Genomic DNA, 17,440 nt, shown 5'->3' with positions numbered 1-17,440 from the left:
CTAACCCTACTAACCCCACACTAACCTTAACCCTACTAACCCCACCCTAACCCTAGCCCTACCAACCCCACCCTAACCTTAACCCTAACCCTACTTACCCCACCCTAACCCTAACCCTACTAACCTTACCCTAACACTAACCCTACTAACCCTAACCCTAACCTTAACCCAAAACCTTATCCCTAAACCTAACCCTAACCCTTACCCCCACCCTCACCCTCACCCTAACCCTCACCATAACCCTAACCCTCACCATAACTCTAACCCTCACTCTAACCTTAACCCTTACCATAACCCTCACCCTCACCCTTACCCTCACCCTGACCCTAACCCTAACCCTAACCCTCACCCTAACCCTAACCTTAAGCTCATCCTAACACTAACCCTAACCCTACTAATCCCACTCTAAGCCTACTAACCCCACCCTAACTCGAACCCTACCCTTACAACCCCACCCTAACCCTAACCTTAACCCCATCCTAACACTAACCCTAACCCTACAAACCCAACCCTAACGTTAACCCTACCAACCCCACCCTAACCCTAACCCTAACCCTAACCCTACTAACCCCACCCTAACCCCCATCCTAATTCTAACCCCCACCCTAACCCTCAACCCTATACCCTATACCCTACACTCTATACCATACACCCTACACCCTACACCCTACACCCTACACCCTACACCCTACACCACCCTACACCACCCTACACCCTACACCATATACCCTACACCCTACACCCTATACCCCTAATCTCTAATCCCTAATCCCCTAAACCCTAATCCCTAATCTCCTAAACCCTAATCCCTAATCTCCTAATCCCTAATCCCTTATCTCCTAAACCCTAATCCCTAATCCCCTAATCCGTAATCCTTAATCCCTAAACCCAAATCCTTAAACCCTAAATCCTAAATGGTGGATTAAGGAAATGTATTTCTGGACAAGGTGTATTATATTTCTAAAGCCCTCCTTTATATTATACCTTGAATATTTTTGTTAAAACCATTCATAAACCTATTGTTGGTTCTAATATTTCTTCTATTTTACATTTAAGGAGTATAATTTCCACCTCCTTATTGTATTTTTCCATTCTTTGCGAATACTTTGCAATAGAAGAAGCGGTATTTGAAGAATGGATTGAAAGAAGCTTAATGAAAGAAGCAGAAAAAACAATGTTGTGTTGATATTGTACCTGTACTGATTGTGCAGCAAAATCAAATAATGATATTTAGACAATGATAAGAACATAAAACTAACTCTCACTTAACCAGCATTAATGTGTCTCTGATTTGCTCAGTCACTTAAATACAGAGCTCAATGAGGAATGCACCAAATCAACTGTGCAGTACAAGAAAGATTAGCATCTGCATGGTCAGAGGCCTCTTCATTCTTCTTGCGTTTGCATTCTCCACACCAGCTACTACAATCATTCTGGAAACGCCTCCACTTTCCAAGACGCGAACTGCAAGACAACATTCAAGTGTTATTCTGCATAAATATAAGTCTCTCATAACAATAAGGTAGTAAATATACCTCTAGTTCACACCCCGAAAGAACAATTGTCCGCAGAAAATTCATAGCCCAAGCAAATATTCAAGGCTATATGTGCGTCATCCACATGCAAGTCTGCAACAATATTGCTCATTATATTTTAACAAAAGCATGCAGAGCTGATTTGTTCGGAACTTGGACTAATTGCATATACCTTAAAGAGAATGATTAAAGTAGATCAACAAAAATACTTGCTACAAGAAGTGGCAAATCGACAAAGCAGTGACCTATGTTTGAGAAACTAACCAACTTCTCCATCCCTAGCGAGTCCATAATCAACAACAAAAGCATAGTGAGAGTCCAGCGTTGATCCACCAGATTCACCGTAGGAAACTACAAATATAATTCAAATTGACAAAGTGAGTCCACACCATTATATTAGTTCTTCATCTCAGTCATAATTTTCTAACTCATTCTGATTAAGAGAAAAAAATTATCTCGATTTATGTAGGCTCTATGCATTCTTCCCTAAATCTGTGAAGCATGGATTCCAGGCCAAGATCACGAAGAACAACACCATGTTCATGCAATATATTTGGTCGCGTGGTTTTGATTTTGAGATCATCTGCCCATCTTAATAAGTAATCGACCAAAGCAATCAGATATTAATTAGAGCATGATATAAAATGGAAGAATTGAATATATGATTGAGAAGGAAAGCAAAATATGTAATACCTCATGTATCATCTTTTCACAAAATTGTGGATTAAGCATATCAAATGTATTTCCGGACAAGATTTGTCTATTATATTTCTGAAACCCTCTTCTGTATATTGTTCAATTGCAACCAAGAAATGATGTTGTGAAAAAATTCTTAGGATCCATATTATACATATAGCAGAGTTGGAAGATTCTACGTTCAGAAAATTCTAATGTTAACACGTGCATTCATAGATACGTACCAAATAACATATGCCCTGTTAACAGTTCAAGAAATTATCCCATCAATCCATCTCTCACAAATTTAGGAAGAACCTTAAAATAAAACCTTCAAGAAAATGTGCGATTTACAAATGAATAAAAGTGTTGTTTTCAGAGTGTTAAAATCTTAAAATAATTCACAATCGCCTTTCCAGCGCAGAATAACAGTAGCTTAAAAGATTGAATCACAAAACAAAGCCAAAGGAAAAATAAAAATTAAAAAAAATAGAAGAAACACATATCACTGTCTTGTCATCGCCTTTTTAGGTTGACATGTAATTCTTTAATTCCAGCAAGCATATACACATGTTATTATGATAGAAAGTGAAATATCTTGGATGCAAGTGGGTTGTTCTTGGACAGTGCAAGCGACGAATTGAAATTATAGAAGAAATTGAAAAAGCTTGTAAGAGATGCAAGATACTCACTGAACGAATATTGTCTACTTGTTCATCAGTTTCTACATACGCTTTGAAGTAGGTTCTTGGAGTGATTCCATTGGATAAATCTTCCTAGTAAGGAAAGGTATGTTTGTTACAACTTCTTTGAAAGAACTTTTAGAAGAAAGGGAAGAAAAGGAGAGTTAATACAGAAAACGAGATGATAAAGAAAGAAGGATTGAAGTGCAATTTTACCTGAAATCAGAGGAGGAAAAAGCACTGCAGGATTGTTCAGAGTTGGAGGATATAACTGTATATAAAGAAGTGAATGAAGACGCTAATTGCCATAAACATGATCCTAATAATAATAATAATAATAACTAACTCTAACAGAAATAACGAATCAATTATTGTATTCAGTCCGTTTATACTGCTTCTTCAATACAAAGAAGTGTAATTAAACTTTATTCATAGTTTAAATTACCAACAAAAAAGAAAAAATAAATTGGTGATGGTTAAACCACAATAATTTGTTTTTCAATAGAAATATTTTTAACATTCTTTTACAATATGAATTTTGAAATTAAATTTATAATATAATATAATATATATTTATAATAATTTATAATTAAAAAATTATTACAAATTATCATTTTAAAATATAATATCGAAGATTATTATACTAAAAACATATGATACGTTTATGATAAAAAAATGATAATTATTTTATATAATAAGTAAATTATTAAATGAAAATGAATAATATATAGAAAGAAAGAGAGAAATACATATGGAGATAGAAAGAGAGGAGTTAAAATACTTTATTTATTTTTGCATTTGTTCGAAAATCTTAAAAGATATTTATATTTGATTGGTCTTTATTATATTCTTATTCTTTTTTTTTAATTCTGTAAGCCCTTTATGTTGTTATTATAATAACAATGTTAAATATGTACTATGTACGTGAATTAATTAAAAAAAAGTTATTCTTTTATTTTTATTTTAATCTTTTATTAGTTAAAAAAAACTTTTTTTTGGCATTATCGGTTTTTTTCCTAAAAAACACGTTTCCCGCAGTTGCAGAGAACTACAGAAAAAACCACCGTTGCAAAATTACCAGCGGAACTAACCGGAGCCACCCTTATTTCCAGGGGTTTCTAGTAAACTGCCGGAACTAACCGAGGTTGTGTTAAACCACCCCTATTTCTAGGAGCTTTTGGAAAATCACCGGAACTACCCGGGGTTTCTGGATAACCGTCGAAAGTAACTGCATTCGAAAGAAATGCCCTTATTTCCAAAGGTTTTATCCAAAACCCAAACTAACCGAGCTTTTTAGAAAACAGCTGAAAGTAACTGTGTTTGAAAGAAATGTCCTTATTTCCAGAGGTTTTATCCAAAACCGTCAGAAATGCTTCCAGATTATTTTTTTTGTGTTGAAATTGGATTATGATAGATCTGATTTTAATATCAAGACAATCAAATAATATAATCTAAAATTGAATATTGTTATATAAAGTAAATTATATTGTTCAACATACATTATTAAAGACAAAGATATTCAATACTATCAAAATTAAAAACAACAATTTTCAATACTATAAAAATTAAAAACAACTGTAGTCAATACTATAAAAATTAAAAACAAAAATATTCAATACTAAAAATTAAAGACAAACATGTTCAATACTAAAAATTAAAGACAAAGATGTCTAAGGTTCTTCTTCATTACATCCATCATTTGGCACACTTCCTTGATCTATGAATACATGACAAAATTAAATACCTTTAGTATAACATAGTAGTTAGTCGGTTATATATTTTTTTGTCTAATGCTATCAAAAACCTCAAAACAAGGCATCTTAGAGTTTACAAATGAAGTTGGATTGATAGTCAAACTCCAACACCGTAATCTTGTGAGTGTTTTGGGGTGCACTCAAACATAGGAAAGAATGTTGATCTATGAATACATGCCAAATAGTAGCTTGGACCACTTCATTTTTGGTAATACCACAACTGCAAGACTATGTAGCAAAAAGATCAATCTTTTCCTTTTTCCATCTTTGCATTTTCTTTTCTTAATTCCAACAAATATTATAATACATTAATTTAATTCTTTAATTCTGAAGTTTAAAAAGTTCAATTCACACACGTTTTTTTGACATATATATACGACAAACACTAATTGACGCCGTTTAATGAAATTGACATAAAAATGTATTTGTATCAAATTAACAAAACCTAACTGAGATGTTAAAAAAAATCTATTTAAAATTCTGTTCGAAAATACATTAAAAAGAAAAGATAATGTAGACTTGCATATTAGCAGCCTTATCAAGACTTTGATGTAAGAAGTGATATTATCTGTCAAATTATCTTTCAATGGTTACTTTACACTTGCATGTTTGCAGCCTTATCAAGACTTTGATGTAAGAAGTGATATTATCTGTCAAATTATCTTCCAATGGTTACTTTACACTTGCATGTTAACAGTCTTATCAAGACTTTGATGTAAGAAGTGATATTATTTATCAAATTATCTTCCAATGGTTACTTAACAGGTATATTTTTGACTTAGAATATTATACATGTTATATAACAAATGCATATGAAATGGTGGTATTTCTTAACGACAACTCCTATATCTTAAAAAAAAAATTATATATATATATATATATATATATATATATATATATATATATATATTAGTTAGAAAATGATAAATAATGACACTTCCATGTGCTACATTTATTTTATATTTTAAATAGGTTTAAACTTCTTTTTGGTCGATGTTCAGATTAGTCTCCGCTTTTAAAAATGTAAACGTTTGATTCCTAAGTTATAAAAAATGTACCAAATGAGTCCTTTTTTCATGTTCATGGTCAAAATACAAAGAGCAATCTAAAGTGTTGTTATTATTAAGAAACAAATCAGAGCAATATAAAGATGTAGCAGTTGTTAAGAAACAACCAAAAACAATATTTCAAATAAAAAAAGAGATATATTTTTTATAACTTTGATACCAAAGATTTACATTTTAAAAAACGGGGACTAAATGGAACATCCGCTTATAACTTAGGGACCAAAAAGAGATTTAAACCTTTTAAATATTGGTTAAATTATTATAGTATTTTAGTTAAATTAGAATAATTATTTGTTAATTTTATATTTGAGTTAATATGAATTATAATACATCAAAATATTATATAAGATTTTCTCAAATCTTCATAAATATAATGAATGATAATATGAAAATTAATTATCTTATTACGATGAGAACACATAGGATTTTAAATTCTTTTTCAAAATTGTAAAATTTTCTTGATTGTTTCAAAATTTTGGAAGAAGATTGTAAAGTTAATTAAGTTTTATCTTTTTCTCCAAAATCAAGATAGTAAGTAATTCAAACTGAAAAGAAAACTTTTATTGTAACTCATTCTTAATTTCAAAAACTTTGACCACTCTAAAGATATAATAATAATAATAAAAATAAATTCCTGCTGGCTCTTGTCTTCTTCCTCAAACAACGTTATTTTCACCTATATTTTTTATTTTAAAAATTTCTTTTACATTAAAACTTCTCTTCTACATTATTCTCTTCTGCTTGCGACATCATCATCACCATCAATTTTTTCCATCAAATTTTTTCTCAAATATGCTATCTTGACCAACTGAAACCATGTTTCTCACCGAGACAAACTGGACCCAGACACATACATATGTCTTTCTCTCTTAACCAGGTTAATGACAATTAGGCATGAAGTGTTTTGAACCTCAAATACAAGCCGTGCGATAATCTGAGAATACATTATAATAAAGTAATTAACAGTGAACACTTTATCACTTCATATTCTGTAATCATAAATGTCTGCTCAAATAAATAATTTATCTATTACTAATTAGTTTAGTCTACTCAGTTAATAAAGTGGTGATCCATACAAATATTTGTAAGCCTATTGAAAGAATAAATAAATTCTTGGCAGGGTGGGTCACTAAATATGTCTCAGATATGTCTTCACAATGCCATAATACTTATCCAGGATTAAGCTAAAAACTCCACGGGTTCTTTAACTTGTTGATCCAATGTGTGTAGTGTACTGTAAATAATGCTTCTTTGGGGGTGGGAACAATCTCCAGCCACAAAAATGTTATTTGATCTCTCTACTTCGATCCAGCTGCATCCAGCTGGCTTTTTCAAATCTTTGTTCCTCATCATTCTTCTCACTTCCATTACCCTGTCCCATCTAGCATCCGCTGCGAGCAAATTTGATAGTACAATGTAGTTTCCTATATTGTTAGCTTCAATTTTGAAGAGTTGGTTTGCTACAATACGCCCCAAATCTACTTCATGGTGGGTTTTACAGGCACCAAGCAATGTCCCCCAAAGATTAGCATTAGCTTCATATGGTAAACTGGTCACAAGAGAGTATGCTTCACTAATGCGGCCACCTCGAGCTAGGAGATCCACCACACATCCATACTGTACCAAAGTTGGTTTCATACCATGAAGTTTCTCTATTGAATAAAATATCTCCAGTCCTTCATCTACTCGGCCAGCATGACTGCAAGCAGATAATATGGAAGTAAAGATGATATGGTCTGGCTGGATTCCCAACTTCAGCATATGAGAAAATATCCGAAGTGCTTCTTCACTCATGCCATGCATAGCATACCCACCAATCATAGCAGTAAACATAACCAGATCCTTATCAGCACTCAATTGAAATATCTTATATGCATGACCTATGAGGCCGCATTTGGCATATGCATCTAAGAGGGCAACTTCGAGGTGAAGATCCTTAAAAAATGACCGAATAATATACCCATGGCACTGGCTCAGCAAGTGTACTGATGCCATTTGTGTGCAGACTGGAAGGAGGCTCATGATAGTCACCGCATCAGGCTTCATCCCTCGAGCTTGTAACGCATGGAACAATCTAAAAGCTTGTTCAGGACAATCATTTTCGGCATGTACCCGAACCATAAGATTCCATGTTGTAAGGTCAGTCTCTGACATCGTACTAAATATCATATTTGCATCATGATGTGATCCTAAACCCACGTAACCAGATATCAGTGAATTGGATGTGATGAGATTCCTTTTTTCTGATAGATTCTGAAACATTTTGTTTGCATACTCCATGTTTCCACATTTAGAATATGCATCAAGTATTGCATTCCCAACTGTTAGTGCAGTATCACTTAATAAAGATCCACTTCTAATTGAATAGTTATGTATTTCTTTAACCTTTTCTACTCTGGAAAAAGATACACATAATCGGATTATGGTCAGCATTGTAACTGAATCAGGTCTAATTCCGAGTTTAAGCATCCAATGTAACAAGTCAATAAATTTTGAATGGTGCCTCTTCTCGGCAAAGGCATCAAAAATAGAATTCCACGAAATCAAATCTTTCCTGGCTATCATGGAAAAAGTATGATATGCTTCTTCTGTATAGCCGCATTTTGCAAAGAAACTGATTAAAGCATTTCCAACAGCAGTATCATCAAAAAGGAAAGGACGTCTGAAAATATAGGCGTGGATTTGTTTCCCCACCTGCATATTTTTCAATTGTGCACAAACTGGAAGTATGCTGACCATGGTCACAGAATCTGGCAATAACGTTTCAAGTGATACTAAATTAGCAAACAGATGCAGTGCTTTTAACCATTCACCATTTGATGTATACCCTGCAACAAGAGCATTCCACGTGACCAAATCCTTTGAATCCATTGTCCAAAACAAAGCTTCTGCTTCCCTCATTTGCCCAACTTTTAAGTAGAAGCTAATCAAAGCATTACAGACAGAAATATCAGCTGACAATTCAGGCCACTGTTGCACATAAGAGTGGATCTGCCTTCCACAACGGTATGCAACACTCTTATCAAATGATGCACAAACAGGCAGAATATTTGCAATAGTCGCATAATTTGGCTGCATAGGCCCTTTCAACATTGAACTGAACAACAAGAATGCATCCTCCACTAACCCATTCTCAGCCAAGCCCGCAATCATTGCATTCCACGAAACAACATCTTTGTGAACAATATCATCAAAGACGGCATATGCTTCTCGGGACACCAGCCCACACTTTGCATACATTGACACGAGAGCATTTCCAACGAGGGTGTCTTGTTCGAAACCAGACTTGATGACATGAGTATGCACACACAATCCAGCATCCAGGTCCCCCAAACGAGCAAAAACAGGAAGGATAGTAGCAACAGAAATAGAATTTGGCATTGCCTCCCCACTGGTATGCATCATCTTAAATATCCTCATCACATCCGGATCACATTTGTTGGACCCTGAAAATCCAGACAAAACAATATTCCAAGTAACAGAGTCATGGTGATTGAGTTGAGCAAACAGCTTGAGGCAGTCATCAAGCATGCCACATTTGGCATACATGTTGAGCAGCCCTTTATTGGTAACCTGGCAAAAAACATGACCTTGTTTAACAACATAACTATGCACAGCTCTGCCCAATTTGGGAGCCAAAAGAGCAGAACAAGACTTGAGAATGGCAGCGATGACAGTGTGATCCGGTTTAAAAGCTTCATAACTCTTTAAGCAGAGGTGGAAAAGAGACAATGCTTCGCTGTGTCTTGCATCTAAGCACAAGCTCCGAACGATTGAACCCCATGTCCGGAAATCCCGTCCAAGCATAGTTTTAGAATATCGTGTGAAAATTGAATGCTGTGGTCAAAGCAACAAAAAGCTCAGCATCTGAGCTTTCTAGTTCTTCCTTCTTGTACAAAAAAAGAAGGGTAATAGTGTCTGTTGACATTTTCACAAACAGGGGACGTGCAATGTGAAAAGTGGCAGTGATGAATTCGAGTAGACATTAGTCGCCGCCGCCGCTTATGAAGGTTACTTTGCCGGAAAAGTGACCCCCGCCGGCACCGTCGGAATGGGCTGAGTTTTCTTTATTCAAATAAGAAGTGGGAAGCGGCGTACCCGTTTCACTCTAGTCGCTTGCTTGGTGACATCTTTTATTATTTAGTTTTCTAAAATCATAAATACTCAATCTATCTATATATAATACATATAGGAATACAAAAAATAAAAGAATTTTGACAGGTTTCACAACGTTTTAAAAAAATCAAAACGAAAATAAAATAAAGCTCAACTCAAATAGGAAAAAAAAAACAGAATCATGACTTCTTGAAATGCAAACATGTGTATAAATAATTGTTATTACATGTGTGGTTAATGGAGGTTATATTTCACGTACATTAATTTTAATTAAATTTGTATACATGTTTATTGTTATAGTTGATGAAATATCTATTTGTTTTTATTATTAAGCATTATCTTTTGACATTTTATAACAAATGACAATATGCTTTATTTGATATTATATTAAAATAAATTTAACTATGTTTAGTCCTAAAATGTGATTCAATTTTTTTTTGTTTCACAAATTAAAAATAATAATTAATCATGCAATTAAAAAAAAAAAACTCTGAATTCCAAAAATAATGATATTTAGACAACATTTTTTTTTTACAACATTTGAACATTGATTATGTGTTAATATGTGATTGGTCAAAAATTACTCCACAATCAATAATAATAATCATAAACATTATTATAGAATAATTTTTGACCAATCACATATTGACACGTAATCAATGTTCAAATGTTATAAAAAAAAATATTGTCTAAATATCATTATCCATTTTTCTTAATCCAAATAATTTCATTTTCTAATATCTTTCCTTTTCTATTGCAATCCCACGTTTTCACATTTCAATAAACCAAAATCACGAAAGTAACTTAATAGAAGGGCTAATCAGGTGGTTAAAAAACTAGCCCAAGATCTAAATTGATTTTGATTTATTATTTTTTGAAATTTCTTTTTCAAACTTTAGGAACTTCTTTTATTTATTGCTTACCGTAATAATTTATTATATTGCTTTTCATAATAATGTATTTAATTAAAACAATTTGCTAACAATTTGAATAGCGTATATGTAGAACTGTATCGTAGTAACAGTTATATAATATAATGCATAAACTATATTATGTAAAATAACATATTCATACAAAAGACTCAATAAATCTAAATATGTCAAACAATCACATACATTTAAGTATAATCAGATTTATAAGAAAAAAAAACGAAAGTAAAAAAACCAACCTCTAGTCATTGTTATATATTTGCTTAACTTCTGATTTCTGAACCCTTTTTCTTAAAACACAATGGTAATGTATATAAAGTAAAGAGTAGGATATGAAATTTTCTGTAACACTCCAAAAACCATTACAGAGTTAACGTTAAAAGATATTGTTACGGGAATCACGACACACCCACACACATGTTTGAAAACAATTTTTATTTAAAATGGATCACTTTCCGAATATTAACTGCAAAAGAAATAAAATAAATAGGATATGGTATAATCCAAAAAATGTAACCTCTTATATGAATAATGATATTTAGACAATATTATTTTGACAACATTTGAACATTGATTACGTGTCAATATGTGATTGGTCAAAAATTACTTCATAATAATGTTTATGATTATTATTATTATTATTGATTGTAGAGTAATTTTTGACCAATCACATATTGACACGTAATCAATGTTCAAATGTTGTCAAAAAAATGTTGTCTAAATATCATTATCCAAGAAAAATAAAGTAAAAATTGTAAACAATTTTATGTAATAGATTAAAAAGATTATAAACTAAGTTACAAAATAATGAATGTGTTGTTTTCTTTTCTTAAATTATAATATAACACATTCAGAAATGTATTAATAAATACTTAAGATCTTGTTATTAAGAAATTCTTATAATTGAATAAAGGTATATATATGTTGGTGTCTTTGTCAAAAAAATTTACACTAATCTATCGTGAGAGTTGTTAAAATAATAAAGGGTAAATAAATAAAGTTTTTGTCCCTTTTTAAATCAGAATCATTCTTGTAAAGATTCAGAATACTTGGTTTTGAAAGAATGATTCTCCTAATGTAATGATAATGATTAGCGTTGTTATCCTATGAAAATTATTGTGGTTATTTAAATTTCAAATTATCTCTTGCCACTAAAGGGGGTAATTGAAATATTTTTATTTACTTTTATAAATATAATTATTTAAAGTCATATGAAGTTTCATGTTCGTTAATTTTTTATTAAATAATATCAATTTAATTTTTTTAAATGATGAAATAATTAAAAACAATAAAAAGATAAAATTAAAAATGAAAAGCCAAACGATTAGTAGAAACTCATATCAAGTAAATCAACAGACAAAAAGGTAATTAAAATTTTAAATATAAGTTATCATATAATAATTTATGGAATGATTAAGTATTTAAAAATTATACAAACATAAACTTAAGAATGAAAAAAATAATATAAAAGATAAAGAATTAACATTTTAAATATGATTTGATTTTTAATAATAAATATATTAAAAATATATTAGAGAAAAAATGATTGATGGTTAAAATGTGTTGTGCCTTCTTGTGGTGTCGCGCCGAAGGTGTTTGCCTGGCAAAGCCTTGTTATCGTTCTCCTCTGTCACGATCTTCTGCTGACTCGTCTCCTGCGTGGCACCCTCTGCTTCGTGCTCCTATGCTAAATGTAAATTTTGTGTTATGCCTTGAATGCACGACTCTGCTATTCTGTTTGGTATAATAATGGTCGATTTTGAAAACCCTATGAACTCTTAATTAGCAAAAAGCTCTTGTTCAGTGTTTGCCTCTGCATTTAGTTAAAACTTGTTACGATTTCGAGGATTTTAGTTTAAAAGTAGTGTGTCTACGATAGTAGAGTTGTCTGATTTTAGTTCAGTGTTCTTTTATTTGCTTTATTCTGCAAACTTTTTATCCCAGATTGTTGACTTAAGTTTCTCTCAGCATCTAGTTGATCCTCTTTATATACTTTTAATTCTGGAATTAGTCAAATCTTAGTGTACAAGGATTACCTCTATTCTTCTTAATATATGATTGTATCAAATAGGATATGACTATTCTAGGTGAAGATGATTCATGATTTGGATTAGGAATAATAGTAGACATTTTGTTGAGAAGCTGAATGTCGCTGATGAGGAACTGGATCACGTGATTACCGGAAATTTTAGAAGCTGAGACCTTCGGTTGTGGATCCGCCATTGCTTCTTCCTCAGTCAGTAGTATGATGTTTATTTAATTCATTAATTTATTGTCCTGTTGGTTTCAAGCTTATGTTTTGGTTTTTCAATTTTAGATTCTTTATTTCATTCGTCCTGAATTTCTTTTGTCTTAATGTTGTTGAATGAAATTTCGTGGTTGCTTGGTGCTTGGGTACCTACTACCTCCCATAACCAAGGGTGTTTCTGATTTCTAGCTTTTTTTTTGCTCTTTGCAACTATTGAAATTTTGCTATACTTGATTATTATTTGTTATGGACAACTAATTTGTTATATTAATCATATTTTTTAGATTTGAGGTTGAGTGCTTATTATTATTATTAGGTGCTAGAAAGTGTTAACTCTTTAAGAAAAATTGCATTTTAGCAGTATGCAGCAGACGCAATTTTTCTTTTTCTTTTTTATACATCAAAAATATTGACTACATTGTCTTTCATTTTGAAGAATAGTCCATGATTCGTGTTTTAGTGTTTAAGTTAATGTTCAGCTTTTAATTTGTAGTTTGGTGCTATAGTAGAGTCACTTACCAAAGGTGCAGGGCAATTTTCTCAAAAATATAGCATTAAAGATATAGGATAGGTCGTATCCTCTTCTCTATGATCTTGTCATTTCTGCAGAAGTATAGGCATGTATTTATGTCAAACTTTGAGCTTTCAGTTTCGCCTCTCCCATCAAATCTGATTGATCCAATTTAATATCCCCAATGTATTGATTTAGTTATTAGAGATTGTCAATCACTAGTTAATTATTGATACTGAATCACCCTAAAATCGAGAGAATGAGGGAAACTTGTCATGTAAGCTAGTTACCATTCTTTGTCTCTGTAAATTCTCTTATATATTAGTTGTTTTTACTCCTCTACCATCTCAATCATAGTTATAAATTCAGAATAACGGTGCATAGTTACTGCCCATAAAATGGGATAGCAGGATGGTGGATAGTAGGATGACTGCTTTTTCTGATATTTTTATATACATTAAACAACTAATACTATGCATATACAAATGCTCAAAAATAGAAAAATTACTTAATCATAATGAGTTTTGAATTGAATGATGACAAATTCAGAAACTGTTAAACTTTAGTAAATTTTCAGACATGAAAGGTCTTTAAAAGATTTGCTTATTTTATATTTTGTGTTGGTGTAGACTTTAGCCTCTAATTATGGATTAATTGATTTGTAATTTATAGAATGCAAGGGAGGTGTTGGATGCAGCTCCTAGAATTATTCAGCCAGGTGTGAAAATAAAATACATTTATTTTACAACCTATTCTAACAATACGATAATATTGATTAATAATTTATATTAAAATATAAAAGAAACACATTCAAATATTAATGTATTGAATTGTCAAGAAGTTGTATTTTTATTAAGTGATGTCAATCTATATCCAGTTGAAAAGTCTCATGCAGATACAAAACCCTCTTGTAACATTTATTTAGAGGTTTGTGGCAACCGTTTTTTTTGTCTTATTTTCCAACATGTCCTTTAACTTAATTCATTTAAGAAGCATTAAAATTTAAGCTAAAGCAGTTGCAAAAGGTAGTTATAATGGCGCCAAGCAATTATCACACTCAAACATATCCGATTTATTCCTTCGTTTTTCACTGGTCATCACTCTATGGCTATAAATATAGGAAAGCAGGTGTAATAACCCCTATATTCTGAAGCATTATAGTTCTCACCCTCACAATTTCATAGGTTTCTTTGTGCATTTGTAACATCGCAGAGAGAGATAATTCCAAGAATTGTATGCAGATTAATGGATAGAATACAATTTAATTAGTGTTTTAAGTAGCGTGTTATGGTGATGTAGGGGTGTAGAGCAGTCCCTACTGGCTATAGGGCTGCTGTACTGGATCCGATAGATGGCTGAATAGTGGCACTTTGTGTTTTTATGATGTTATACAATCTTTTATGGATTCATGGCCTTACATATAGATTTCTTGTAGGAAATGAGTTTTTTATTTTAGTGTTTTTATAATCTTATATAATCTTTTTAGTGAACTATTATATAAAAGGGTCTTTTTATCAGATTATATATCCATTTTAAATCATTTACTTATATATCCATCTTAAATCATTTTCCAGGCCATATTGTCATGCTTGTCCTTTTTAGTCGAACTTGTTTCTTTGATAATAATATCCATAATGATATTTTGACAACACTTTTTTATAACTTTTTTTATAACACGACACGTGTCATTATTTTATTGGTTTATTTAAATTTATGTTTAAAAAATATTTAAAACAGACCAATCACAATCTGTCACGTATGTGTTGTCAAAAAATTGTTAAAAAAGTGTTGTTAAAAAAAGTTTTTCCTAATAATATCATTTACTTGCACTCAGTCTTTACTGATAGACCATTGATGTTTTTACTTCTATGTATATTAAGAATAAGAGTAGTGTAAAGGGACTATAGTGGTGAACTGGCTCCCTGACTTTGTACCAATGCTATAAATATTGGACAGTTCATATGATTTTCAGTCTCAAGGAGTTTAACTCTGGCAGTTCTCCTGTTTCTAAAATAGTGCTTGCAAATGTTGAACATCTTTTCAATTTGCTGCAGGACACAATTCATGTTGTGGAGTCCAAGCCTGCGAAACGTTATGGTGATTACTTTTTGCGTCAGATTGTCAAGGTATGTTTACATTGCATTGTGGTTCATAATTTTTCTGTTTGCTACACTTCCCTGCATTGCCTAGGCCTATAGCAGCTATCTTATTATCAAACTCAAACACCAAGAAGATCACCACCTTTTCAAACTCAAACACCTATCGGTGCAAGAACGTCACCAACAACAACAAGACAACATGGATCGCCATCAAGAACAGCAAAACTAACACCAACGCAACAGCATCATCGTTAGCACGAAACTGGTATGTGCCATCACCTTCAAACTGGACATTCCTTCCTCGTACATGGGATCGGGAAACGAGGATGATGACGGTTACACGACTCCAACATCCTCGGAAAACAAAATCCCGGTGATCCCAGAATGCCCAGGTGTTCCGAAGAAGACGAAACCGAAGCCAGCCTCGAAGAGAAAAGCTTATCGATGAAGAACTCTGCTTGATTTGACCCAAGATTTGGAATCTTTGTTCCGGTACCGTGTGGTAGGAATAAAGTTATTTTCAAACTGAGATTTAAACATTATTATCATTATAAAAATATGTATAAATAATTATTAATTTTATAGACTAAAAATAGTTAGCTACTAAAGTTATCAATTTATAAACTAAAAGTTTTTATTAACTAAAATACTTTTTATTATGAATAAAAAATTATGATCAGTTTCTAAATTCTATAATTTAAATAGTTTTTATTATGAATCACTAATATTTATATTCCATAGTTTTGGTCATTAACTACGAAAATGAATAAAATTTAAATTAAAGAAAATTTTAAATATATTTATTTATGTGCAATAGGTTCATTATTTTTATTATTATTATTATTATGAGTGGTATATTAATCACTAATATTTAAATTCCGTGGTTGTGGTCAATAACTACTAAATTGATCTCGACATATTATTAGAATATTAATAGATTATAGTTGGTCAGCATTTAGGAATTATTTGCAGTGTGCTCCTTTTTATTAAATATAACTATTGTTGGACTAAATGTCGTCCGATTAACACTTGTTTCATTAATTGTCGTCTGATTAACTATTCATTGACTAATCGTTGATCGATTAATCGTTGATTGATTAAACGTCGATTGATTAACAGTTGATTGATTAATCGTGTTTGACTAACCGTTAGTTAACTAACCGTCCGTCGAATAATCATCAGTCAACTAACCGTCAGTTGATTAATTGTGAGTTGATCAACTATCGGTTGACTAACCNTCGGTCGATTAATCGTCTGTTGACTAATTGTCGGTTAATTAATCGTTGGTTGATTAACCCTCAATTAAATAGTTGTTGTTAACTAGCCACAGTTAACTAGCCGCGANTATATAACCTTGGCTAACTAGCCATGACCAACGATGGTTAGTTAAGTGACGGTTAGTCAACTGAGAGTTAGTCCACCGACGGTTATTACATCGACGGTAAGTCAAAGACGGTGAGTCAGGGATGGTTAGTCAGCGACAGTTAGTCAATCGACGGTTAGTCAATTGTTAGTCAACCGCTAGTTAGTCAATGGTTATTAATCGCGGCTAATTAATCGCGACTAGGCTAGTCAAACGCAGGATTGACTAACTGTCGGCTGACTAATCGTCGACGGCCTAACCGAGTTAACTNCGGTTAACTTAACCGCCATTAGTTAACCGCGGATAACTTAATCGTGGTTAACTAACCCCGGTTACCTAACCGCGGTTAACTAACCACGGTTAACTAACGGCGGTTAACCTAACCGCGGTTAACCTAACCGCGGTTAACCTAACCGCGGTTAACCTAACCGCGGTTAACCTAACCGCGGTTAACCTAACC

At 32.3% G+C, this 17,440-nt stretch overlaps 2 protein-coding genes across 3 annotated transcripts; one reads left to right on the top strand and one right to left on the bottom strand.

Moving 5' to 3' along the window:
- Positions 1–6,701: 6,701 nt before the first annotated feature.
- Positions 6,702–9,846, bottom strand: LOC106765915 (putative pentatricopeptide repeat-containing protein At5g08490). Of its 2 annotated transcripts, XM_022782677.1 has the most exons (2): positions 8,842–9,846; positions 6,702–8,637 (listed from the first exon to the last, which is right to left on the bottom strand). In XM_022782677.1, the coding sequence occupies exons 1-2, from the start codon at positions 9,519–9,521 to the stop codon at positions 6,894–6,896; spliced, it is 2,424 nt and encodes an 807-aa protein (XP_022638398.1). In that variant the 5' UTR covers positions 9,522–9,846; the 3' UTR covers positions 6,702–6,893. The 2 variants fall into 2 exon arrangements, with proteins under 2 accessions (XP_022638398.1, XP_014506169.1); XM_014650683.2 differs by having other exon boundaries at positions 6,702–9,846.
- Positions 9,847–12,317: 2,471 nt separating this feature from the next.
- Positions 12,318–16,215, top strand: LOC111242120. Its single transcript, XM_022784438.1, has 3 exons — positions 12,318–12,452; positions 15,573–15,644; positions 15,752–16,215. Exons 1-3 carry the CDS (start codon positions 12,318–12,320, stop codon positions 15,992–15,994), a joined length of 450 nt encoding a protein of 149 aa, XP_022640159.1. The 3' UTR covers positions 15,995–16,215.
- The last annotated feature ends 1,225 nt before the right edge of the window (positions 16,216–17,440 follow it).

Source organism: Vigna radiata, chromosome 7, assembly GCF_000741045.1.
Source record: "Vigna radiata var. radiata cultivar VC1973A chromosome 7, Vradiata_ver6, whole genome shotgun sequence".
NCBI classification, from domain to species: domain Eukaryota; kingdom Viridiplantae; phylum Streptophyta; class Magnoliopsida; order Fabales; family Fabaceae; genus Vigna; species Vigna radiata.
Note: the sequence above shows the minus strand (reverse complement) of the source record. Positions and strands in the feature narration are given on the sequence as shown.